Source organism: Pongo abelii, chromosome X (genome assembly GCF_028885655.2).
Source record: "Pongo abelii isolate AG06213 chromosome X, NHGRI_mPonAbe1-v2.0_pri, whole genome shotgun sequence".
Taxonomy (NCBI): Eukaryota; Metazoa; Chordata; class Mammalia; order Primates; family Hominidae; genus Pongo; species Pongo abelii.
Genome location: NC_072008.2, coordinates 102,743,495 through 102,769,049, shown reverse-complemented (window position 1 = coordinate 102,769,049; position 25,555 = coordinate 102,743,495). Strand labels below are relative to the sequence as shown.

The 25,555-nt window shown below is 40.6% G+C and overlaps 1 protein-coding gene across 7 annotated transcripts in view; it reads right to left on the bottom strand.

Moving 5' to 3' along the window:
* Positions 1 to 25,555, bottom strand: part of DIAPH2 (diaphanous related formin 2) — a 905,937-nt gene that overhangs the window by 483,303 nt on the left and 397,079 nt on the right. For all 7 annotated transcript variants that reach the window (XM_054544831.2, XM_054544832.2, XM_054544829.2 and 4 more), the window contains one exon: positions 2,879 to 2,980. In XM_054544831.2, coding sequence (XP_054400806.1) covers positions 2,879 to 2,980 — 102 coding nt within the window. The remainder of the gene's footprint in view (positions 1 to 2,878; positions 2,981 to 25,555) is intronic.

Here is a 25,555-nt window from a genome sequence, read left to right as displayed (position 1 = left end):
GGAATTACAGGCATGAGCCAAGGCGCCCGGCATCCTCCTCCTTAATATGGAGCCATTAATAGTGCCAAACTCGTAGGGTTGTCATGAGGAATACATAAGTTGGTGGAAGTAAACATGCTTCTCATAGAATCTGACAAATTAAGTCCTCAATATTTATTTTGTTTCTATCCATACTAATAGCAACAACAATAATGTTAATGACGGGTTTGACAGAGAATGAGTAAGTAAAAGATATATAGCTAGAGAAAACTTTGTAGGTAGAAGAGATATTGGAGATTTTGAAGTCAAAGTGCTTTCTTTTTTCTCTGGCAAGTAACAGGTTAGGATGTTCGTGGTAAGTTAAAAGAATGGGGAGGAGACAGAAGACTTGAGGAGAGAAGGAAAGGTATGGTATGGCCACTATGGAAAAATGAAAGGACGCAGAATAGGGAGCGAGTGAAATAGCTGTTAAAACGGCAGTGAGAGTCTGATTGAGGTAAAGGCTAAAATGTCAAAAAGATACCAATTGACTCACTTCACCAAAGGGAGCAGAAAGGAAGAAAGTAAGACAGTCAGAGATACAGTGAGAATGCGAAGGAGCTTCATTCTGTAAATTCAGGGAGACACTGGAGGTTTTCCATATAGAAATCATGCGATAAATACACTAATAATGTTAACAAGAGAAGTGAGCAGAGGCAATGAGCCTTTCCAGTTTGGAGCCTCTCTCATTACTGCAGATGATTCTATTAAACAATTTCCAAAATTGTCCTCACATTAGGCTGTTGATATATGTTTAAGGGTTAAAAAGTGTTTGGATGTATACACACAGAAGTGAATTGAATTTCAGCATACACCTAGAGAAATATGTTTTAGCAAAATTTCTATTGTTACAGATTTAAATCATACTACTTTCTAATTTCAGGCTCGGACTTAGGCTTAATAATTGTCCTGTAATTCAATTCCATAAACATTTATTTACTGTCTATTTTATACATGATATTGTTCTAAACACTGCAAAGTACACGTTTAACAGACTAAAGTATATCATTGTTTAAAAAATATTTCCTTGATGTGAATGCAGCTAAACTTTATTGGGCAAATCCTGATTGATACTATCTTAGGTAATTTACATAGTGTAAACTAGTTTGTAATGTCCTTGACTTTCCGCTCCCCACCCCCAGACATGTAGCTAAGAATGGTGAAAGTAAATAAGGGGACTAGGTTACTTCATGTAAACACAGCCTCAGAATTATTTATGGTTATGTGCATAAACAAGAAATCTCTTCCATTTTCTATTTTGCTTTTAGTTCAGAAGGTATATTGCTTTTTATGTCCCCAAACTTCATTTCCTCAGTGTGGTACCAAGGATACGCCTCTTGAAAGGACCTGCTTGGCAAACTAATACATCTTCCAAGATAAACTGCATTCAGAAAAAAAAAAATGGCTTCAGAGAAATTGTGTAGTATATACCTATTGTAAAACTCATAACCATCATGACACAGCTGAATTCTCAGAGGGTATATAGCCTTGCTTCAATTATAATATGAATCCAAGCAGCTTAGGCTTCAAGTGTGGACTTTGGTCTAAATAACTGTATTACTCAATGTTGTGCTAAATTGCTTTTAGTTAACAAATGATATCTATCGAATTTAGTTGATTAATTCACCTTGTTCAAAAATAAGAGAAATACCTTTCTCAGATACCATTATATGCTCTATCTGATCCCAAACATACATTCCTGATTTTCTTTGCAAGAATTTGACAGACTCCTTCTATATAAGTGTAGTCAATGCCATGTTTCAAAATTAATAAACTCTAAATATGGGTGAGCATTTATTGCACATGTTCAAAAGGAACATGCTCAGTCGCATCTAGCACAGTTTGACTCTAAACAGGATTTTTAAACTGCAAGGTATCAGATTAGATCAATTCTAACATATTATACTATTTAAAAGCTTATAGAATATTTTGGATAAGGCTGAAAATGTTTGACTATTAGGTCCAATGGTAATTTTAAAATTCTTAGTATGCAAATGGAAAATGTTCAGGGAGCCAGGGTAAAGTTGGTGACCATAATGGAACTACTCATTCATACAGCAAACAAACTTGCACTGACCACCTAAGTAAAAAATAGCTTTTTCTCCAAGAAATTAAATAAATCATAATGCCCTCTTTCCTGCCATTTTTTTGTTTTTGTTTTTTGTCAACTATTTGAATAGTCAGTTTGGGGAATACTTAAAATAAAACTATAATCTTGAATTCAAACTTTATACTTATTCATCTTTTGTACCCCTTAATATGAAGGGTGGAATAAGAAAAAATAATTCATTCCAATAATAATTTAACTACATGATGATTTAAAGACATGATGTATAAGATTTTCTTCCCAGCTAAAACAGCACATTTTAAGCTTTAAATCAATTAATGACACTCTATATGAAATCTGAAAATCCTTTTGCTTTTTCTGACACGACATATACCCTAGAAAAAGAGTCTCTAGTACTTTGCTAATTATCTAGTAATTATCCTTTTATTTAACCTAGTTTTTGGGGGCCAAATTCTAACATTAAGATCTAAATGGAAAGAAAAATAGCCCATATAATAATAATGTATACTGTTTGCATATATTAATAGAATTAAAAATTGGCACTGTTATTCAAAAGATCCCCTGAGATATTTTGAAGCATTTTATGAATGCGAATATTTTATTATTTTTCAATGCCATGACAAATAATAATAGGAAAAAAAGGATTTTTTTCTGACAGCCAATATTGCATTAAATTATGTAGCAATACAGTAATGAAAAAATAATTGACAACTGAAATGTTTCTCTTTTCACTGTTTCTGGCAAGTGTTAACCTCCCAGCTGAGTTTGTGGTCCCTCATGTTGGATACATACCACAACTCCAAATTGTTCAGGCTCACAGAGGTCATCATATTCGTTCTTAAGTTCTGCTAATTCGTTGAGTATCTTCTGCTCAGGAAGATGTTTCACAAGGTTCTAAAAAGAAATAAAAGTATAAAAGTTTAGTGTTTTAGTATTAGAATTTTTAAACATGCATTAACAATTATGAAAGTGATTAACTAGGACAGTACATTTCTGGCTGTGGTTCTGTTATGGTACCAGAGTATCCGCCCTTCCCCACCCCTCCAAAATTTGACCTAAAAATGAACTACAATAAATTCTGAATAAAAGATCATATAAGAATAAATCGTATTCCAAAACTGAGTAAACTTCTGGGACTTAAACATATAGAATAATTTTCTTTTTTTTTTTTTGGAGACAAGTCTCACTCTGTCGCCCAGGCTGGAGTGCAGTGGCGCGATGTCGGCTCACTGCAAGCTCCGCCTCCCGCCATTCTCCTGCCTCAGCCTCCCAAGTAGCTGGGATTACAGGCGCCCGCCACCATGCCGGGCTAACTTTTTGTATTCTTAGTAGAGACGGGGTTTCACCGTGTTTAGAATAATTTTTAAGCTTTATTTTCAGTCACAATAATTAGTCAATCTAAACTAAAAACAGAAAAATACTATGTAGAATTTGCTTATGTACAATAATACTAAAAAAGAAAGTATCAACTCTACTATTCATAATTTTTCAAAACCTGGAATAATCTTCAATCTTATAAATTACACCTGGCTTATACAACATCTCCCATTATCTACAATGTCTATATTTAAGTACACAATACATTCCTACTTTTAATGGAGAATCAAGCAAAAGTGATGAAGTCTGATGCATGCTCAAATTTGATGATTCTTATGAATTGAATGTTTGTGTCCCTCCAAAATCCTTATGCTGAAATCTAATCCTCAATGTGATTATCCTTAAAGGCAGTGCCTTTGAGGGGCAATTAGGTCATAAGAGTGGAGCCCTCACGAATATGATTAGTTCCCTCTTAAGAAGAGGCCAGAGGCCGGGCGCAGTGGTTCATGCCTGTAATCCCAGCACTTTGGGAGGCCGAGGCAGGCGGATCACCCGAGGTCAGGAGTTCGAGACCAGCCTGACCAACATGGAGAAACCCCATCTCTACTAAAAATACAAAAATTAGCCAGGCGTGGTGGCACATGCCTGTAATCCCAGCTACTAGTCATAAAGGAATGAAGTTTTGACACGTCATAACATAGATAACAATAAGTGTAAATATTTCACTTAGTAAAACAAAATAGATACAAAAGAACAAATATTGTATGATTCCACTGATATGAAGTATTAACAATAGGCAAATTTTTAGAGACAAAAAGTAGAATTGAGGTTACCGGAAGCTGGGGGTAGACGGGTATGGGGAGTTATTGCTTAATAGGTTTAGAGTTTCTGTTTGGGATGATGACAAACTTCTAGAAATAGTGGTAATGGTTGTACAACAACATAAATGTAATGAATGCTTCTTTATTATACATGTAAAAAGGGTAAAATGGTTAGTTTTATGTTACATATTTTTCCACAATGAAAAGATAACTAGGGTAGGGTACACACAACATAAGTCTCATGGAAAACAACTGTACTATACCCCCACTATAAGTACCCTTTGTTTTCCCCATTTATCTCTTCCCTCCTCCCACTCAATTTTGCCTTTCCATTAAACTCTGGGCCTGCAATGGCACCTATCATCTAATTAATGAGACCCAAGTTTTAAAATATCACACCCTTTGACTAAAATATAAATATGGATATAACTACATATATGAATACTGAAATGAAATCAAGGGAATCCATTATTTTGCTCCATTAGTATTATTTTCTCTTATAGAATAAGAAGGTAAGTAAATACCAAGGTATTATTTCCATTTTTTCAAATATTTTTGATGCATGGAAATTACTCAATTGTTTTTAAAAATTGTTTCTATTGATGTTTTTTTTTTTGTGAAGTATGTATGTTATTAAGAAAAACAAAGACTCAGTTTGGTAACTTGAATAATTTTCACCACAGTGAAACTAAATTAGAAAGATTAAGATAATTAAAATCATTTAAAATCAATTCTGCATATTTAAAAATCTCCACCTCAATTTTAAGCTGTAACTGTGAAAATAAGTACTGTGGAATGAATCAAGCCTAAAATAAAATTTTAGCTTGGAATGTGAAACTTTTGTTATTTTATTTTTCTCCTAGCTATAGGTAACCTGTTATTTTCAGAATGAAGGCGCCACAGTGGGAGGTGACATATCTTTTCTCTATTTAGCTGTATGAAATATTTAACACATTTAGTGGCCTTGGATGTATTCTGACTCTGAATATCATCTTATGAGTTATAAGCTTATATAACTGCCACTGTTTAGTAGGCTGTACTTGCAAATTAGAATAAAACTCACTCTCAAATGTGCGGCAGATGCAGACTACTACGATAGTACATATTGCTCTTATGAGTCACCTACCTGTGGGATCTCATGTTGCAAGTGGTCCTTGTAGTCAATGCCTAAACATATCTGATTTTTTATATATGTACATACTAAACTTTGTAGACAAAGATGTAGTATAAGGTTGGATAGTAGTATTTTTTCATTCCCATAAATTCCTAAATAAAAGAGGAAGGAAGATAATACAGAGGAGAGAGAGATGTAATGGTATTCATTTACCTCCACTTCACCTACTCATCAAAAGCATACCAACAGAGAATATGGAAAAAAGGCAGGGGTTCAAGGCACAGCTTGACACTGATATACAGAGTCCTAGGAATCAGCCTGAAGTCTGTTTGTGTAGTGGACTAAGGGGGCTCCCAGGAAAGAAATTTTCTAAAGGAAGAGAAGTCAAGCAGCAAGCAGACAGGATTAGTCCAGTGAGAAAACCTGCAATTTGGAAAGAGTTAGGGTGATTCTGAGTGCACTGTAGTTGTTTTTTGGATGTGATTCCAGGCCCAGACTATTCATCCCCAACGTGGTCAGATGTCTGAGTACTGTGGAAAGGAGAACTGTGTGAAGAGCACTGCTTTGGTACTCCTCTAATCAAGTACATTTATAAAGGAAAGCAAGGAAAAAAATACATGTTCCCATACTTTGCCAAAGAACACCCCACACCCTTGGCACCTAGAAGACTTCAATACACCACCAGCTGTGCCCTGTGGGAAACTCCTCCCCTCTTCCCACACACAGTTGTCCCCAGGGGAGAGGATCAAAACAAGAACCCACAGTTGCCACATGGAAGCTGGCAAAATTAATTCAAAGAATGTGTAAGCTACTTCCTGAGACCTCTAGAAACATCTAACGTTGAGACTTTTGATAAGAATCAGGGTCCTGCAACAGCAGCTATGAGCAAGAGCAAGAAAAATACAGGTGAAGTGACATAGATCAGGCTAGGCAATAAAATTGTAAAATTCATATTGCCCCAAAACTCTGTACTTAAAAAAAATTAAAATAGCTTTTGAATTTAATGCTTCCCTGATACTACAATTGCTTCTGTTCTCTAAATAAACTGCAAAGGTGAGTTAATAGTCGAAGACTACCCTCTATGCTCGCTATAAGTGAAAAACTGTTCATAGTAGTAAAGTCTAGAAGTGATAAATTTTTAAGTACAACAGATTCTTACAAACTGTGAGTTGATAGGCAAATATCCTGGGAAGTTTCAAGGCACAAGCCCTTCAATTTCTCCGCCACCACCCCCCTCCCCACCCCACCCGCTGCTGCTTACTACTGTGCATATTTTTTTTTCAAATATTTCAGGATTTGTGTTTAAAAGATCAATTCTGGATAAGTATGAAGGTTTCATCCTAGAAAATGTCAATGAACTGAAGTTCACAAAGAAAACAGCAAAAGAGAAAGCAGCAACTATGTCACTGATTGAGCAGAGAGTTTTCTTCATCTTTTACGCATCACAAATTTACATTCTGATGACTGTCAGTGTTAAGTGAAGGAAGTTCTACGAATAGACCACACGCTTTTAACTACTTTTTACATTTCTGCAATTATTCTGTAATACTTCCAAAATTTTATTTCCTTTAAATGTTAATTGAACACTTAAAGGTTAGTTAAGTAAAGGTATTGAACCATAATGCCCTTTCCTTCTTGCCAAAACATAACCTTTCTTTTTTGTCTTCTATCTCATTAAGTCACTTTACTAGTAGAAGAACCGTATTAAGTTCATTTTGATTAAGACTATCATTTTCCACATAAATGGGTTGGGGCCAATATTTCTTTATAAAAAATATATTTATATATATATTATATATATATGTAATGTCTTACTTTAACTTATGTTGACAATTGTGTATTTTTAAAAATCCAGATAAGAAACATTCTCCTTGGCCAGGCGCAGTGGCTCACGCCTTTAATCCCAGCACTTTGGGAGGCCAAGGCGGGTGGATAACGAGGTCAGGAGATCGAGATCATCCTGGCTAACACGGTGAAACCCCGTCTCTAAAAATACAAAAAATTAGCCGGGCACGGTGGCGGGCGCCTGTAGTCCCAGCTAATCGGGAGGCTGAGGCAGGAGAATGGCGTGAACCCTGAAGGCAGAGCTTGCAGTGAGCCAAGATAGCGCCACTGCACTCCAGCCTGGGTGGAAGAGCGAGACTCCATCTCAAAAAAAAAAAAAAAAAAAAAGAAACATTATTTCCCTAAAAGTCCCTTGGCTAAATCTCTATCATCATAACACACCTTTTCCCCATTTTGCTTGGTCAGAAAACACAATTCCTTATCCATGTTTTTCAGAACTTTCTTAAGGTATATGGCTTAAATCACTGTGTATGTGTTTACTGTGCTTAAATCATGTGTTCTTTTACTTGTCTTCAAATTAAATGACAGTTTCATGCCAGTACTTGGTTCTATACTTATTTTCTGTTTTATTCATCCATTCTGCCAATATATACTGGATGTCTACCGTGTGACTACCACCACATTAACCTCTGGAGATTCTGCCCTCATAAAGACGACAGGGCCAAAAGGGCTGTGTATGTTCTTGTTTACACAATGGAACACAATCAACATATGACTGAGTAATTTGTCTTCCATTTGATCCAAAATCTATTTTCTGTCAGGTGGTGATGGTACAATCTTCTCCTTTTGATATAAAATTCCTAACATTTCCAAAACTCTTACATTTGACTCCAAGAATCGACATACATATGCTGATTACCACTAAAGCATTTGGGGGTGGAGCATTTCAATCCCTCAACATGCAGTCACTATTTTCAAAAACACATTAGTTAATAAAATAACACACAAGCATTGAAAATTGATGAGAAAATTCCTGACCTTGAAGTAACAAGTGTGTCTTACAAATAATCGGGGATTTAAAGGTTTCCTATCTAATCTTTAATCTAGCCCAGGCAGAGAAACATATCCTAAAGAAATGATTTGAAACTCTGACATTTAACATTCAGATTATACTCAGTTCCCTAGAAGGCGCATTGACTTTCCCATGATCAATATCACCTCACTGCTGATAATGCCAAATGAACATCTCCAGCCCTGACTACTCTTAGGCATCCTCAAGCTCCATCTTTCTAACCGTCATTCCCACCCAGATGTCCCATCATTTACTCAAATTGAACAAATCCAAAGGAGAACTCATCCTCACTCTGACCCATCCCTACACCTTATCAGCGTCTCCTAATGGCTTCATTCTGCCAACAGAACTGGCATCCTTTTTGTCTTCTGAGCTTTCAAACTGGCAATTACCTTTCAGTCACACTTCTGACAATTTTTCCTAAAAAAAATCTCTTTCAGGTTCAACCCTTCCTTTCCATTCCACAGCCAAAAATCTGGGCTAGGGAAATTACATGGTAGCTAAACATTTCCTAATTTAAATTCAGTCAAATTATTCAAGGGGTTCTAGCCCTGTGCTAAGTAGATCAGTGAAGATCACGGATATATTTCCTACTATAATAGAAAAAATAGTGATTACTTTATATGTAAAAAATTCTACTCCCGGGAGGTTGCAGCGAGCCGAGATCACACCACTGCACTCCAGCCTGAGCACCATTGAGCATTGAGTTAGCGAGACTCCGTCTGCAATCCCAGCACCTCGGGAGGCCGAGGCAAGCAGATCACTCGAGGCCAGGAGCTGGAGACCAGCCCGGTCAACACGGCGAAACCCCGTCTCCACCAAAAATACAAAAACCATTCAGGCGTGGCGGCGCGCGGCTGCAATCCCAGGCACTCGGCAGGCGGAGGCAGGAGAGTCACAGGAGCCCGAGGCAGGGAGGTTGCAGCGAGCCGAGATCATGGCAGTACAGTTCAGCTTCGATAACAGCGGGAGACCGAAAAAAGAAGGAGAGGGAGACCGAAGAAAGGGGAGAGGGAGAGGGAGGGGGAGGGGGAGGGGGAGGGGGAGGGGGAGGGGGAGGGGGAGGGGGAGGGGGAGGGGCCGCCGCCACCCCGTCTAGGAAGTGAGGAGCATCTCTGCCTGGCCGCCCATCGTCTGGGATGTGAGGAGCCCCTCTGCCCGGCCGCCCTATCTGGGAAGTGAGGAGCGCCTCTGCCCGGCCGCCCATCGTCTGGGATGTGAGGAGCGCCTCTGCCCGGCTGCCACCCCGTCTGGGAGGTGAGGAGCGCCTCTGCCCGGCTGCCACCCCGTCTGGGAGGAAGTGAGGAGCGCCTCTGCCCGGCTGCCCCGTCTGGGAGATGAGGAGCGCCTCTGCCCGGCCGCCCCGTCTGGGAGGTGAGGAGCGCCTCTGCCTGGCCGCCACCCCGTCTGGGAGGAAGTGAGGAGCGCCTCTGCCCGGCTGCCCCATCTGGGAAGTGAGGAGCGCCTCTGCCCGGCCGCCACCCCATATGGGAAGTGAGGAGCACCTCTGCCTGGCCACCACCCCGTCTGGGAAGTGAGGAGCGCCTCTGCCCGGCTGCCCCATCTGGGAAGTGAGGAGCGCCTCTGCCTGGCCGCCACCCCGTCTGGGAGGAAGTGAGGAGCACCTCTGCCCGGCCGCCCCGTCTGGGAAGTGAGGAGCGCCTCTGCCTGACCGCCACCCCGTCTGGGAGAAAGTGAGGAGCGCCTCTGCCCGGCTGCCCCATCTGGGAAGTGAGGAGCGCCTCTGCCCGGCTGCCACCCCGTATGGGAAGTGAGGAGCCCCTCTGCCCGGCCGCCCCGTCTGGGAGGTGAGGAGTGCCTCTGCCTGGCCACCCCGTCTGGGAAGTGAGGAGCGCCTCTGCCCGGCCACCCCGTCTGGGAAGTGAGGAGCACCTCTGTCTGGCCGCCACCCCGTCTGGGAGGAAGTGAGGAGCGCCTCTGCCCGGCCGCCACCCCGTATGGGAAGTGAGGAGCGCCTCTGCCCAGCCGCCCCGTCTGGGAGGTGAGGAGTGCCTCTGCCCGGCTGCCACCCCGTCTGGGAGGAAGTGAGGAGCACCTATGCCCGGCTGCCCCGTCTGGGAGATGAGGAGCACCTCTGCCCGGCCGCCCCGTCTGGGAGGTGAGGAGTGCCTCTGCCTGGCCGCCACCCCGTCTGGGAGGAAGTGAGGAGCACCTCTGCCCGGCCGCCCCGTCTGGGAAGTGAGGAGCGCCTCTGCCTGGCCGCCACCCCGTCTGGGAGGAAGTGAGGAGCGCCTCTGCCCGGCTGCCCCATCTGGGAAGTGAGGAGCGCCTCTGCCCGGCTGCCACCCCGTATGGGAAGTGAGGAGCCCCTCTGCCCGGCTGCCCCGTCTGGGAGGTGAGGAGTGCCTCTGCCTGGCCACCCCGTCTGGGAAGTGAGGAGCGCCTCTGCCTCTGCCCGGCTGCCCCATCTGGGAAGTGAGGAGCGCCTCTGCCCGGCTGCCACCCCGTATGGGAAGTGAGGAGCCCCTCTGCCCGGCCGCCCCGTCTGGCAGGTGAGGAGTGCCTCTGCCTGGCCACCCCGTCTGGGAAGTGAGGAGCGCCTCTGCCCGGCCACCCCGTCTGGGAAGTGAGGAACACCTCTGTCTGGCCGCCACCCCGTCTGGGAGGAAGTGAGGAGCGCCTCTGCCCGGCCGCCACCCCGTATGGGAAGTGAGGAGCCCCTCTGCCCAGCCGCCCCGTCTGGGAGGTGAGGAGTGCCTCTGCCCGGCTGCCACCCCGTCTGGGAGGAAGTGAGGAGCACCTACGCCCGGCTGCCCTGTCTGGGAGATGAGGAGCACCTCTGCCCGGCCGCCCCGTCTGGGAGGTGAGGAGTGCCTCTGCCTGGCCGCCACCCCGTCTGGGAGGAAGTGAGGAGCGCCTCTGCCCGGCTGCCCCATCTGGGAAGTGAGGAGCGCCTCTGCCCGGCCGCCACCCCATATGGGAAGTGAGGAGCACCTCTGCCTGGCCACCACCCCGTCTGGGAAGTGAGGAGCGCCTCTGCCCGGCCTCCCTGTCTGGGAGGTGAGGAGCGCCTCTGCCTGGCCGCCACCCCGTCTGGGAGGAAGTGAGGAGCGTCTCTGCCCGGCCGCCCCGTCTGGGAAGTGAGGAGCGCCTCTGCCTGGCCGCCCCGTCTGGGAAGTGAGGAGCGCCTCTGCCCGGCCGCCCCGTCTGGGAGGTGAGGAGCGCCTCTGCCCGGCTGCCACCCGGTCTGGGAGGAAGTGAGGAGCGCCTCTGCCCGGGCGGCCCCGTCTGGGAAGTGAGGAGCGTCTCTGCCCGGGCGGCCCCGTCTGGGAAGCGAGGAGCGCCTCTGCCCGGCCGCCCTGTCTGGGAGGTGAGGAGCGCCTCTGCCCGGCTGCCCTGTCTGGGAGGTGTACCCAACAGCTCCGAAGAGACAGCGACCATCGGGAGCGGGCCATGAGGACGATGGCGGTTTTGTTGAAGAGAAGAGGAGGAAGTGTGGGGAAAGGAAGGAGAGATCAGATTGTTGCTGTGTCTGTGTAGAAAGAGGTGGGCATAGGAGACTCCATTTTGTTCTGACTAGGAGAAATTCTTCTGCCTTGGGATGCTGTTGATCTATGGCCTTTCCCCCAGCCCCGTGCTCTCTGAAACATATGCTGTGTCAACTCAGGGTTAAATGGATTAAGGGCGGTGCAAGATGTGCTTTGTTAAACAGATGCTTGAAGGCAGCATGCTCTTTAAGAGTCATCACCACTCCCTAATCTCAAGTACTCAGGGGCACAAACACTGCAGAAGGCCGCAGGGACCTCTGCCTAGGAAAACCAGAGACCTTTGTTCATGTGTTTATCTCCTGACCTTCTCTCCACTATTATCCTATGACCCTGCCATATCCCCCTCTCCCAGAAACACCCAAGAATCATCAATAAATTCTTCATAAATAAAAAATAATAATAATAAAATAAAATAAAGATGGAGATTTTGAGGATCTTTGAGGTTAAATGATATGGCCAATGCCAAACAGGTGTCAAACTCTTGGTACATATAGTTTACAATAAATATTTGTTGGGCAAATTAATGAATTAATACATTGAAGAAGAATAATGAGAAACTAAAGTGACTCATTTTACTTGTACCTAACTTTACATCTCATTGATTTGTCTGAAATGCCCAAAATAAATGATGATAATGATGGTGACGAAATGTAAAAAAAAAAAAAAAAAAAAAAAAAATTCTACTCCCACTAATGTCATGATCCTATTTTGCTTTCTACATAATTGATGATTTACAGTATAAAGGACAATTATGAAAAGTACTCCTTTGATGCTAATTACCTTTTATTTTGTTTATGTCCTATTTTGTACTCTAAAATAAAAATTATAAACCATATTAAACATAAAAAGTTCTATTAAGCATTAAACAGCAGGACATATAGAATAAATTAATGACTATGAGTATTGAATAGCAGCATCCAAAGTATGTATGCCCATGTCTAAATGTAATGATAGCAACAGGAGGCAGCCAAATGCTTAGGCAGACAGGGATGGGTACCTGGTGAAACCCCAATTCCCCAACTCCAGGCTGAAGACAGTTTAAAGCTTGAAAGCCAAGCTGCAAATTAAATCCTTGGGCAGGATTGAGAACTTGTCTTTCTGTTTGGTGTGCTTTCCTCTGATTGATCCCCATCCTTCACCTATTTTACATATACCTACCCTTTCCTAACTGGTTTACTGGTTTTCTTCTTCCCTCCCTCCCTCCCACTCTCTCTCTCTTCCTTCCTTCCTTCCTTCCTTCCTTTCTTTCTTTCTTTTTCTTTTTTTCACAGTCTCACTCTGTTGCCCAGGCTGGAGTGCAGTAGCACAATCACTACCTACAGCAGTCTCAACCTCCTGGGCTCAAACGATCCTCTCAACTCAGCCTCCCGAGCAGTTGGGACTACAGGCTTATGCCACCAGGCCTGGCTGATTTTTAAAAAACTCTTTACAGAGACAGGGTGTCACTATGTTGCCCAGGCTGGTCTCAAACTCCTGGGCTCAAGCAATTCTCCTGCCTCCACCGCCCAGGGTACTGGGATTATAGGTGTAAGCCACTGTGCCTAGCCTAGAATAGATTTTTAACAGACAAAATAGGTTGACAGATATATGATACCCTATTAATGCTATATTCTGCTTTCATTAGATATCATCTTATCATGGCCATGACAAACTGCCACAAACCAATGCTAGGATTCATTATTATAAAATAGTACATGCGGATGCTTCCAAAGCTGAATTCTATCCTCACATTCAAGACCCCTATCACTACAGCACCAAGGAAATCACTTCAATTAGCTCAAAATATTTATAATAGAAAATGCCATACATGATGATCGGCTATCATTATTTAGTTCTCTGTTTTCATTTAAGTACTAAAGGTGCCTGTATCGAAAACAAAGTATAAGTTATCCATTAGACTAAAGAAATACAAAGTCAAAATGGAGCATCCATAATACCCTGGACATTTTGACACATCTGGCATCTATGTCAAGCTAACACTTTTTTCTTTAAGCAGAAACAACGCTTGTCACCTGTAGAACTTTAAATACACTAACCTGAACATAGTGGCAGATTATCAATATCTAATGTTTCTCTCAACTTCCCAATAAAAGAGTCATAGAGATACTTTAGAATAGACTTCTGCTTCCAGCAATATAGCTGATTAGTCACCCAGAGGGACTGTCAATTTACAGAACACCTAAAATGCTGAATAGACTTCTTTAAAAATATCTTCAGATGAAAAGCTAACTTGGCAAGACATTTTTAAAAAGTTCTCATTACTCACCCCCCAAACTCCCCAATGGGAAAAAAAAAATAAAAAGAAAGCACTAATCCAGACACATAACCAGACACTGAAGTCCAAGACTATCATAGGAACATCTACCAAACTCTACTGGTCTAGAGTTTTACAGAACCCCAAAAGGTAATACCTCCAGAAAAGGGGTTATTTTGGAGAAAAAACAAAGCCCACCTACAGAAGAAAACAGTAAAGAATTGTGTCTGGTTTTGCCTTGACTCTGGGATTGGAGATAAGGGCCTTCTCTGCTGGAAACTTCTAACCACAAGGCAACACCCCTGCCCTCCACCATGCAAGTTTTGGGTTAGAATTTAAACTACCTAGTTGTAAAAATATATGCTGATAATTTATATTTAAAGTGATTATTCTTTGGTAGTACTCCTAGGCAGAATAGAAAGATTACCTCCCAGGGAATGTCAATTTAGACTACAGCTCAGTTAACAACTGAACCCAGAATACGGTGAAATAATCTCTTCATAGTGCTGAGAAAAAATAATTGACAAGCTAGAATTATATACCCAGTGAAAATATATTTTCAGAACAAGGGTGAAAAAAAATAATTAGAGAAACAAAAGCAGTGTTTGCTATGACCAGAATCTCACTAAAAGTCTTTCAGAAAGACTCGTTTCAGTTCCAGCTATTAGGGAGTCTGAGGTAGGGGACTGCTTGAGTCCAGGAGATTGAGACAAGCCTGGGCAACATAGAAATACCCCCATTGTTAAAATAACTTTTAAAAATTTGCTGGTCATGGTAGTAAGCTTGTATTCCCAGCTGCTCGGGAAGCCAAGGTGAGAAGATCTCAGAAGACTGACGCTGCGGTGACCTAGGATTGGACCACTGCACTCCAGGCTAGGCAACTGAGTGAGACCCTGTCTCTAAAAATAATTATAATAAATTAAAATAAAATAAACAGACTTGTTTCGGGGAGAAGTAAAATGATCCTAGAAGGAAGTTTTGTCATATAAGAAGAAAGGTATACAAAAAAGTTAAATATGTGAGTAAATCTAAGTGGGGAACAGGAGGTGGAAAGCAGGGAGTTGTGGGGTTGCTGAGATAGGAGAATCGCTTGAGCCTGGGAGGTCAAGGCTGCAGTGAGCCAAGATTGTGCCACTGCACTCCAGCCCGGGCAACAGAGCGAATATCCTGTCTCAAAACAAAAACAAAGGAAAAAACTAAATAACATATATTTTAGGGGCACATCCATGTATGGCAAAAGAAAGACATGGGGTTGATAAGCCTCAGATTCAGAATAGTGGTTTCTTCTGGGGAGAAGGGTAAACAATGGCTTCACAGTAATGGTAACATGCGTACCCACGGTTACATTTTATTAATACTATGCTTTGAACTGTACACATACAGCCTAAATATTAGAGCCATATCTCAAATGACCCTTTTCTTAATCTTAATTTAACCTTCTGTTCTCAGATAGTCTTTGATTGCTCTGGGAGAGTTTACATTGTTGCCTTAAAATTTTACAATTTGGGACTTAGCCTTCCTTTAATCTGATCCAATTCAATATGGATTTCTTTTGATGAGCCATTCAGGGACATTTTTCAGCTGGTCACCATCATCTAGATACTGACCCTTCACTTTTGTAATGTACAGACACACTCTTGGGTTTGCGGTTTGCTTTGGCTTTTTGGGGACCCTTTCCAAACATCCCATACATTTTCACAAAGAGAATCATCAACTGAGTTTAGAAAGAATGAGATCAGGGGGACAGGGAACTGGAGAGGCGGTGAGCCCCGGGGCACGTGGGCATTAGGCCCGGGCATGGCGGGCAGCGGTGGCCTGGGGGTTTCCTAGGGGAGCCCCCTTCTCCAGCCCACTGCCCCGGAGCTCTTTCTCAAAAAAAAAAAAAAAAAAAAAAAAAGGGATCAGAGACAATCAGAGGATCACGAACAATTCTTACTCTTAGTCATTCATTTGTACCATGAACTGAGGGGAGCTAGTCAAGTAGAAATCAAAGAAATCCCACAACAAATTACAAATCTAGTTTTGTTTGAAATATTTTCCCCTTGAAGCAGTATTCAAATTATCTATACATATAACCTATATAAGTGTATTTGGCCTGGGACACAGTTTCTAACAGATATAAAGCAAATAACAGTCTTCACTCCAATGCTTAAGAATTGATTATTTTCGGGCTGGGCACGGTGGCTCACGCCTGTAATCCCAGCACTTTGGGAGGCCGAAGCGGGAGGATCACAAGGTCAGGAGTTCGAGACCATCCTGCCGAACACGGTGAAACCCCATCTCTACTAAAAATACAAAAAAATTAGCCGGGCATGGTGGCGGGCACCTGTAGTCCCAGCTACTCAGGAGGCTGAGGCAGGAGAATGGCGTGAACCCAGGAGGCAGAGCTTGCACTGAGCCGAGATGGCACCACTGCACTCCAGCCTGGGCAACAGAGCAAGACTCCGTCTCCAAAAAAAAAAATAATAATAATAATTGATTATTTTCCCAACTAGCAATATGTGTTCATGTTTATTTATAAACATTCATCAGGCAAACTCTACCACCACTCTACCATCAAATGAAATGCAACGAGATAGATCATATGGAAAGATGATCCAGAACATATGCCACATTCCATAAAAATAAAATGATTAATTAACATATATGACAATATATGGTGACCCAATACATTTGTTTTCCAATGACTGGCTTTATGTTGGTTGAGCAGAGTTTATCCTGGCTTTATTCAGATGTAGTCCCACTCTAAGCAGTCACTTCTATATGACTGCTTACTGTGCCACCAACTAGTTACTCATCCTCTGAAAGTCCACCCTCTTGATGACATTTAACCTGTTGGCTCTTCTGAGGAGACTTGGCCCTAAGATCAGATAAGACCATGCTTTCAGGATCTAAGGAGGATGCCTAACATTCCCAAGCTCTCCTTTAGGGAAGCTCAACTCTTCTCTAGACCTGTGACACCTCCGGTCCAAAGGGGAAGCGCAACTTCACATGAGAAGCATACTGTTTTAGCATCTGTTATCTTTGTAATACTTCAAATCTTCCTCATGGATTTAGGGCAGCCAAAAACAAAGCTTCCCTATTTACGATGCTACTCATCACTGACAGAAAATCTCTTCATCTGGAAGTAGTCACGCTTTTATTTTTAAAATTATATACAACATGGAACCTACATAAACAGAACCAAGTGGCTGTTCTGTTTGGATCTAGTGTACCGAACACACTGACTGCATGCACTTAGGCTAATGAAGACCATCAGTATTCTCTTGGGTGAACCAAAGCCCCCAAAATAGGCAGCTGAAACCCGGGAAACTGTGTAGATGAGGATAGGTTTCATCTCTCAATGCACAAGAAATTTCAAAGTCATCTATGACAGAAATATTTAGAACTGGTAGAAACACGAAGCATTAATCAAAACCTTATGTAAATATTTATTTGATATTGTATGGAATTTTTATGTTTACTTTCATGAAGACCTTTTATTCAATAAAGGACATTGGGTGGTTCTTATAATTCTCAGAAATCTTTGAGAGATAAAACAGCACTAAATATTCAAGAAAGGGAAATCTGTAAATCTGAAAGTCAGTTTAACATAGAGTGCTCACCCATTCAATATAGCCCTGTAGAGGGGACTAGCCTAACAGGCTCAAAATATCTAATTGAAAATATCACCAAATCACATGATATAACATTATCATATAAAGAAAACTCTGTATCATGCATCTGATTCAAAAACAAGTAAAAAGAATGACCAATACAAAGAATGCTTATGATACAGCTCAGAATGTCTGCATCATATGCAAAGATCTTTTTCAAAAACCACTTCAAAAGACTATGAATAACACAGTAGAAATGAGCAGATGAAGAATGGAGAGAATGTTCAGTCTAGTTTACAGAATAGGGAGTATTTCCAAGAGAAAGTAGGTTTTAAGTCATATTTTAAAAGATAAAAAAGACACCTAAAGGATGGAAGGTACAGGTGCAAAGGCATGGAGAAGAGCAAATGTAAGTAATGCACAGATTATTCAAAATCAAGACTCTGAGAAACTCTCCAATTTCTAGAGATCCATTGCAGCATTTAAAAACAGAAGAAAACAGGTGGCAATCATTGCAATCACTTCTTAAGAACGAAAATGAATTGATGGAGGAAAAAGAACGCCTAGTTGAGTCAAGTAATGTGATGTGCTAGACTGGAGGAAGTCTAGAGACAAAGACCAACCAGAAAACGATAGTAGTCTAGTCCTATGGGCATGGGAGGTGAGAGTAAAAAATCTTCAATCAGTAAGAATGCATGATGAGCTGGGATCAAAGAAGAGAGAGGGGATGAAAAAAACTCCAGGAGATAAGAAATATAGGCCTTCATTTAGGGGAAGGATGAAGACTATGAGTTCTTTTTGGGATACTCTTTCAAGTAATAGTTGAATGTTTAAGTGTTAATTCTCTTTAGATAAATGGCCAGAAAGAGTGACAGGTTACAGCTAAATAAATGTCTAAGATACTCATCTCTACGTGTGTTCAATTTGTGTAGTATTTTATAGTTTGTAAGGGTTTTTAACATATGCTCATATTTAATTTGTATAATAACCAATTTTTATAAGTATACATTTCCCCCCTTCTAAAGGCAAAAAATATATGGCTAAAAGAAGAAAAGTGACTTGCCCAAGGTCATATAGAGAATACAGGACTGAAACCCAAAAGAATTTTTTTTCCACTACACTGAGTGGCATTTTAAGTATAAACCACCGAAGAGTAGAAACTCCAAAGAGACGATGTAGCAATTAGTCATAGCACTCAAGGAAGAAAAGCAGACACCTTCTTTGCTTTTCCCAAGAAGCAACTAATTTTTCAACACTATTCAGCTATATACACTGAAGAAAAATTATGAAATGAAGGCCAAAATATGCACTCTTATTTTTCTCACAAAGCTGAAAGACTTCATTAAATGGTTCTGTCACTCTGAATCCTTCATATGGGATAAAATAAATGATGGTCTTATTAGTAATTGAACTACCCTTTCATTTTACTAAAATGCTGCTTATTAATGCAGAAATGGAATCCAATGCCCCTTATACTCTATTAAGTAAAATTAAGTCTTTATTTTTTGGCACCTAATTATATATTTCACAACACAAACAATAATGAATGTCAACGAAGACATTTATAATGTCATCTAATACTGGAAGAAGATGTTTCAAGGGATAATTTAATTTCTACTCTGACTTCCAATGACAGAGACTGCACTAAGTGTTTTTAATTAGTAAACTTTCTGTTACTACTTTTTATTGCTGTCCAGCAGTAAACTCCCCAACCCGCTCGCCTACCTGCATACCACAGCAAGGAAAAACAGGTCAAACAACGGGCTTTAAAAAAATCAATAAATTGAGCATCTTATGAACCAAGTTGTGATCCCAGATTGACTATGTGATGTAAACCTCTCTGAGCCTTGGTTTCTCCTCCCGTGAAATAAGGGAAATGAATAATTTATAAAGCTTACTTTAGTTTTAATTTTAGTGGCCTCTGATTCTATGATAGAGATACAAAAGCAAATAATTTTTAATTGACAAACAAAAAAAGATATATATTTATGGTGTACAAAATGATGTTTTGATATATGTATACACTGTGGAATGACTAAATCAAGCTAATTAACATATCCATTATTTCACAAACTTAATTTTTTGTGATGAGAACATTTAAAATAGACCTTAGCAATTTTCAAAGCTGCAATACACTGTTATTAACTATCATCACCATGTTCTAAAACAAATTTCCTGAACTATTCCTCCTATCTGAAATTTCATATTCTTTGATCAATATCTCCCAATCCCCACTCCCACCTCTAGTCCCTGGTAACCACCACTCTACTCTGTGCTTCTATGAGTTTGACTTTTTTAGGTTCTATATACTGTATAAATGAGATCACACAGCATATGTCTTTCCATGTCTGCCTTATGTCACTTAGCACAATGTCCTGCAGGTTCAAAGATTTCCTTCTTTTTAAAGGGTGAATAGTGTTCCAACGTGTACATACTATGAATTTGAACACAATGTGTATAAGGCTGAAGGGAATGGTCACACCTTAGTAAGTACTTCATAGATGAAAGGTTCCACAATTTGAAGAGAAGAAAAAAAAAAGATATTTTAAGCATTCCATCAGGTAGAATTCTCCCTATCATATTGGCTTTCACCCATATGCTTTCTAGACATTCCTAGGAGGGAATCCTGCTTATGGTCTTTCCTGTAAAGTGATACCTCTATAGGTTACTCCCATCTAACAACTCTCCCCTTTGCCTGCTGTCATATACTAATCCCTTTCTCCCACTTCTGATCAACTGAAAACACTCTTGAAGCCACATTTTAGCACTGCCATCTAGCTTTGTTAGTCCCCAAGTATTTATTATATTTTGCAATTCTTTATTAGAACAAATACTCAAAGTTGATATTAAATCCTAACTAGTTATTCTGAATGGGTCACACCATTCCTGATTAATTATTTAATATGACAAATTCTTGGCCGGGCGCGGTGGCTCACGCCTGTAATCCCAGCACTTTGGGAGGCCGAGGCATGTGGATCACCTGAGGTCAGGAGTTCGAGACCAGCCTGGCTAACATGGCGAAACCCCATCTCTACTAAAAATACAAAAATTAGCCGGACGGTGGTCTGTAGCCCCAGCTACTCAGGAGGCTGAGGAAGGAGAATCGCTTGAGCCCAGAAGGCAGAGGTTGCAGTGAGCTAAGATTGTGCTGCTGCACTCCAGCGTGGGCAACTAAATGAGGCTCCATCTCAAAAAAACAAACAAACAAACAAACAAAAATTATTCTACTGCCAAACCTTCAGAAAAGGTCATGTTTTTACTTTTTAGGTACTTCGTTTTCTACAAAATGTTTTCTAGCAATACTCAAACTAAACAAACACAATTTCATTCATATTAGATATTGATAATTTTATATAGCTATGATTTCAAATATTCTCATATATTCTAAATGATTCTAAATATAGAATATATGATTCTAATGTCACTCAGTATACTAAAATAAAACAAAATCTAAACAAAAAATATGCAAATACAAAAACACCAGGTTCCTAAAACATTTTCAGATCACTTGCCTTAAGGACCTCAAATTATGATAGCCTCATCTCAGTTTTTAATAATAATACCAACACTGAAAGGTAAATTTTACAACACCAAAGACATGAATAATTTACAGTAATATAAATCCAACAACACATTAAAGCTGTTGGAAACAATTGATGGATAAACTTTTGTTTCATTTATTTAAGTGGAATATTTAAAAATCTATAGAATATGTATAAATATTAAAAGGTTTTGATGGCATTCTGGAGTCCTCATTCTCACCTACTACAGTTCCCCCAAAGCAGCTCTTGCTTTAACATTCCTTTGATTTCTTTATCTAGAGGCCCCTTACTAGTTTATTGTCATTCAATTACATTTGTCTACTCTGAAGACTACGTTTCTCTTGTCAGCATGCAAATGAACTAAAATACAACATAAAGCATGAAAAATAAAGATCAAAGGGGTTAAAGTGAGGTTTCTGAATAGTCCCCTCAAAAGTAGTACACTACTCCTGGACACTTCCTTTGTCCCTATTTGATATCTCTATTTCTGGGATTCAGACAGTACAGAGAAAGGAAGAAGCCCCAGGAGAATTATCACCCTGCTGATAATTCTTTCCATTAACATAGAAAACTGAGGGCTGACTATTCAATTGTAAGTTTTGAAGGAAAATATTTCAAAATACCAATTGTAACTGTACTGTTCCTACTCACTGGAAAAGACATTTTTTGTGTGCCTGTCATGTAACCAGCAATGTGCTAGGGGACTTTTTCATGTGTTATTTAATTTGATCCGTTCAATAAACTTACTAGCTATTTAAAAGATAAAAGAAAACGGACTCAGAGAGGTTAGGTAACTTTCTCCCATTCATACGGCTGGTGAGTGGCAGAGCTGGGATTCAGACCCAGCTCTCTTCACTTCAGAGAAGTCGTTACCATGATATTATTTGATTTATCTAAATGATATATTTAAAAAAAACAAAAATAAATAAGTTTTTAAAAATGGTGTAAAGTGAATTGCTCAGCACTATTAAACTATAAATGTAAATACTATGTGGTAAAGGAAAAAAAAAGCCTATTCACACTGATAATGATTGCCTGTATCCACAGGTGGAAAATAATTATGACCCGTACTTTAAGCAACGCTTGGCTAGTGGTATTTGCAATGTAACGGGAATGCATTCTGTCAGAATCAGAGCTTAACATGAGTACTTTCCATTCCTGGGATATAGAATTTGTAAGTGTATGGTATCATTTTGTTTGGACCTATACTAATTAAATGTCCAAAACCTGTCATGAAGTTTTCAGTAGAGACAGGGTTTCACTGTGTTAGCCAGGATGGTCTCGATCTCCTGACTTCGTGATCCGCTCACCTCAGCCTCCCAAAGTGCTGGGATTACAGGCATGAGCCACCGCGCCTGGCCATTTTTTTTTTTTTTCTTTTTTTGGAGATGGAGTTTCCCTCTTGTTGCCCAGGCTGGAGTGTAATGGCACGATCTTGGCTCACTGCAACCCTCTGCCTCCCGGGTTCAAGCGATTCTCCTGCCTCAGCCTCCTGAGTAGCTGGGATTACAGGCGTGCACCACCATGCCTAGCTAATTTTTGTATTATTAGTAGAGACGGGGTTTCACCATGTTGGCCAGGCTGGTCTCAAACTCCTTGACCTCATGTGATCCACCCGCTTCGGCCTCCCTAAGTGCTGGGATTACAGGCGTGAGCCACCATGCCCGGCCATAGGCTCAATTTTTTATATTTTAAAAACATTTTGCACAATCCAATTAGTACAAGAAAAAATTAATTATTTAAAGCTACCTTTTCTTTCTCTGTGAACAACAACACAGCTGGTGATGGTGACAAATGAAAATACTGGCATTAATCAATAACAGACATAAAGAGAATAAAAATAAGCAGCAATAACATTTGCTTGGAATATGTATAATTAATAGACTGAAAGTAGCAACCAAGGGTCAAAGGAAACTTTAATAAAAGAAAAAAACAAAAATAATTTTTTAATCACCTAACTATTTAAGAGCAAAAGATGCAAAAGAAGAGCAGCTCATAGATGAAAGAATTTTCAGACTGCAAAAGCATGCCATAATTATTCCACTATGATGAGAAATAAGAAAGAAATGTTTTATGATTGTTACTGTCATTGCTACTGTTTCATTTTCCCTAAAGAATTATGAAAATGAACATGGTGAATACAAGTTGTTATTTAAGAGAAAAATGTTTTCGAATTCTACAATACTAATGCCATTATAGCCTTAATTGATATACTTGTAGTCTTCTAAAGTCATCAACCCTCGTAAAGTGCATGCACACATGCAGACTCATAAGCCTGCATAAAATACAGATGGTCGATAGCCACGTAAATAGATCAATGATTACAAAGATGGATTGAGGAGACAAAAACGAGCTCTACTATTACACATGCATGAACTTCCTGACTATAAGAATAATTATACTCTACAACTGGTTAATTGAGGGAAGTTGAAGAATCTTTTTTCCCTGCAGAATCAATAGATATCCATCTATGTTTGATGACTTAGGTGTAGCATTGCCTGGAATCAGGGGAATGGACTGGATGATCTTCGTGTCATTCTGATTATTCTGTCGGTATCCAATAATAAGTTATATAGATCATATAATCTGTTTTGAGATAAAAATCACATTTGGGAAAACATAATCATGTGGCAACCTATAAATACCACACATTGAGTACAGTGCTGGTTACTCAAATGGGCTTCAGAAAAGTAAAACAGCCAATATACGTAGAAATTATTGGTGGGGCGGGGGAGGGGGATTGTGGGGGATAGAAGCAAGCTGGCATATTCCCATGTATGCATTGTAGAGAAACATCTATGGAGGTATTTCTGTAGTTTCCAGGTATGGAGGCATCCAGGAGCTGTATTTCACCTTAGGTATTATTAAGGAAAATTAAGGTCTTTCATCAAAGAAAGAATTTACTTAGGATGGAAGGAAGAAAAGAAGGGAGGGAGGAGAGGAGGAAGGGAGGGAGGGAAGAAGGGAATGAGGGAGGAAGGGAATGAAAGAATGTAAGAGAAAGTAGCAGGAAGAGAGGAAGGAAGGAGGGAGAGAAGGAAGAAAGGAAGGAAGGAAATGTCAAAAACAAAACAAACAAACAAAAAAACAATACAAGTGGAAGAAGAATAATAGATAGGACACCAGACAGTTGCACGCCCAGTAGGAATGCAGATGTCCCTTATAAGGGAGACAGAGACCAAAATACCATGAATAAGCAGAACAGTTGCTTAAGGAATACAGGTGTCTGGTATATAGTGTAGATTGTTTCAAGAAAAAACTATAGAAAAATAACTATTTAAACTAAATAAGTCATTATAATCTGACATATCGAAGGAAATATCTCTTCTCCCAATCTCATTCTCTTATTCATCACTCCTTAAAAGCCTCTTGTGTTGGCTTTGATTATACACTATAGCATCCTGGCCATCTCTCTGATATGCTGACTCCTTTTGCTCTGATTTCTCTAATAGCTCCCATCCCCTTGACATGTATAGTCCCCAGATATGCAGTCCTTAACTTTCCATTTGTTACTTTTTTCATGAGGAAACTTAAGAACTCCATTGGTCCTGATAGTCTAACAATCACTTCTTTGTAAATGACTCCAAAAATCCTTATTTTCAGTCTCAGCCTCATTCTGACCTCCAATACATTTTCCAATGTAATGTTTTTTGTAAAATTTTTCTCCCTTGCCCTGAAAGTATTTTCTCCCCTACCCGATTTGCCTCTTTGTGTCAGGGCTACAACCATTATCTCTACCACCAGGATTTTTCAATTAATCATTTTTTTTAAATTCCTTATTTACCCAAATTCCCTTTTCTCCTACTTCTGAAATATTCAGGGCTTTATTACACCTTATGCTTGAAACTGCAATGATGTCCCTTATGCTTGAAACTGCAATGATCTCCCTATGTCAAGTCTCTTTACATCAAGCTATCTGATATACTGCAGCTAAGAGTACCTTTCCTAAGCACACAATTTGACCACGACCAAACTCAATAGCTCCGCATTCATGTTGTCTACCAGGGATCAAAACTTCTGGTGTATATAGGGGTTAGGAATGAGTCAGAGTAAGTAAAATGCAATAGGGAGTGGTGGCACCTGTGGCAAACTGGAGAGTGTGTGACATTAAAATTCCACTGATTAGGCACTAGAAAGGCCAAATAAAACAGGAGTGAGGGAGAGAAAGTGAGAGGTAGAGAGCGTGAACGCCTGTGAGTCACCAACTTGCTATCTGTGTGCCTCTAAAATATGACCACCACCAAGCTACTAATCTTTTATGTGCTCTTTCTCATTGCTACCCTATATGACGGCTTATCTATACCAGAAAAATAAAGACATTATCCTTTATATACCTCAAGCCTTTGGCCACCATTCTCTTATCCTAGCCCTCTCTAACTGAATCCTACTAGTGTTTCAAAGTCTAGAACACTTCTTCCAGGAAGACTACCTTAACCACAGCCCACCCTAACCTACAGTT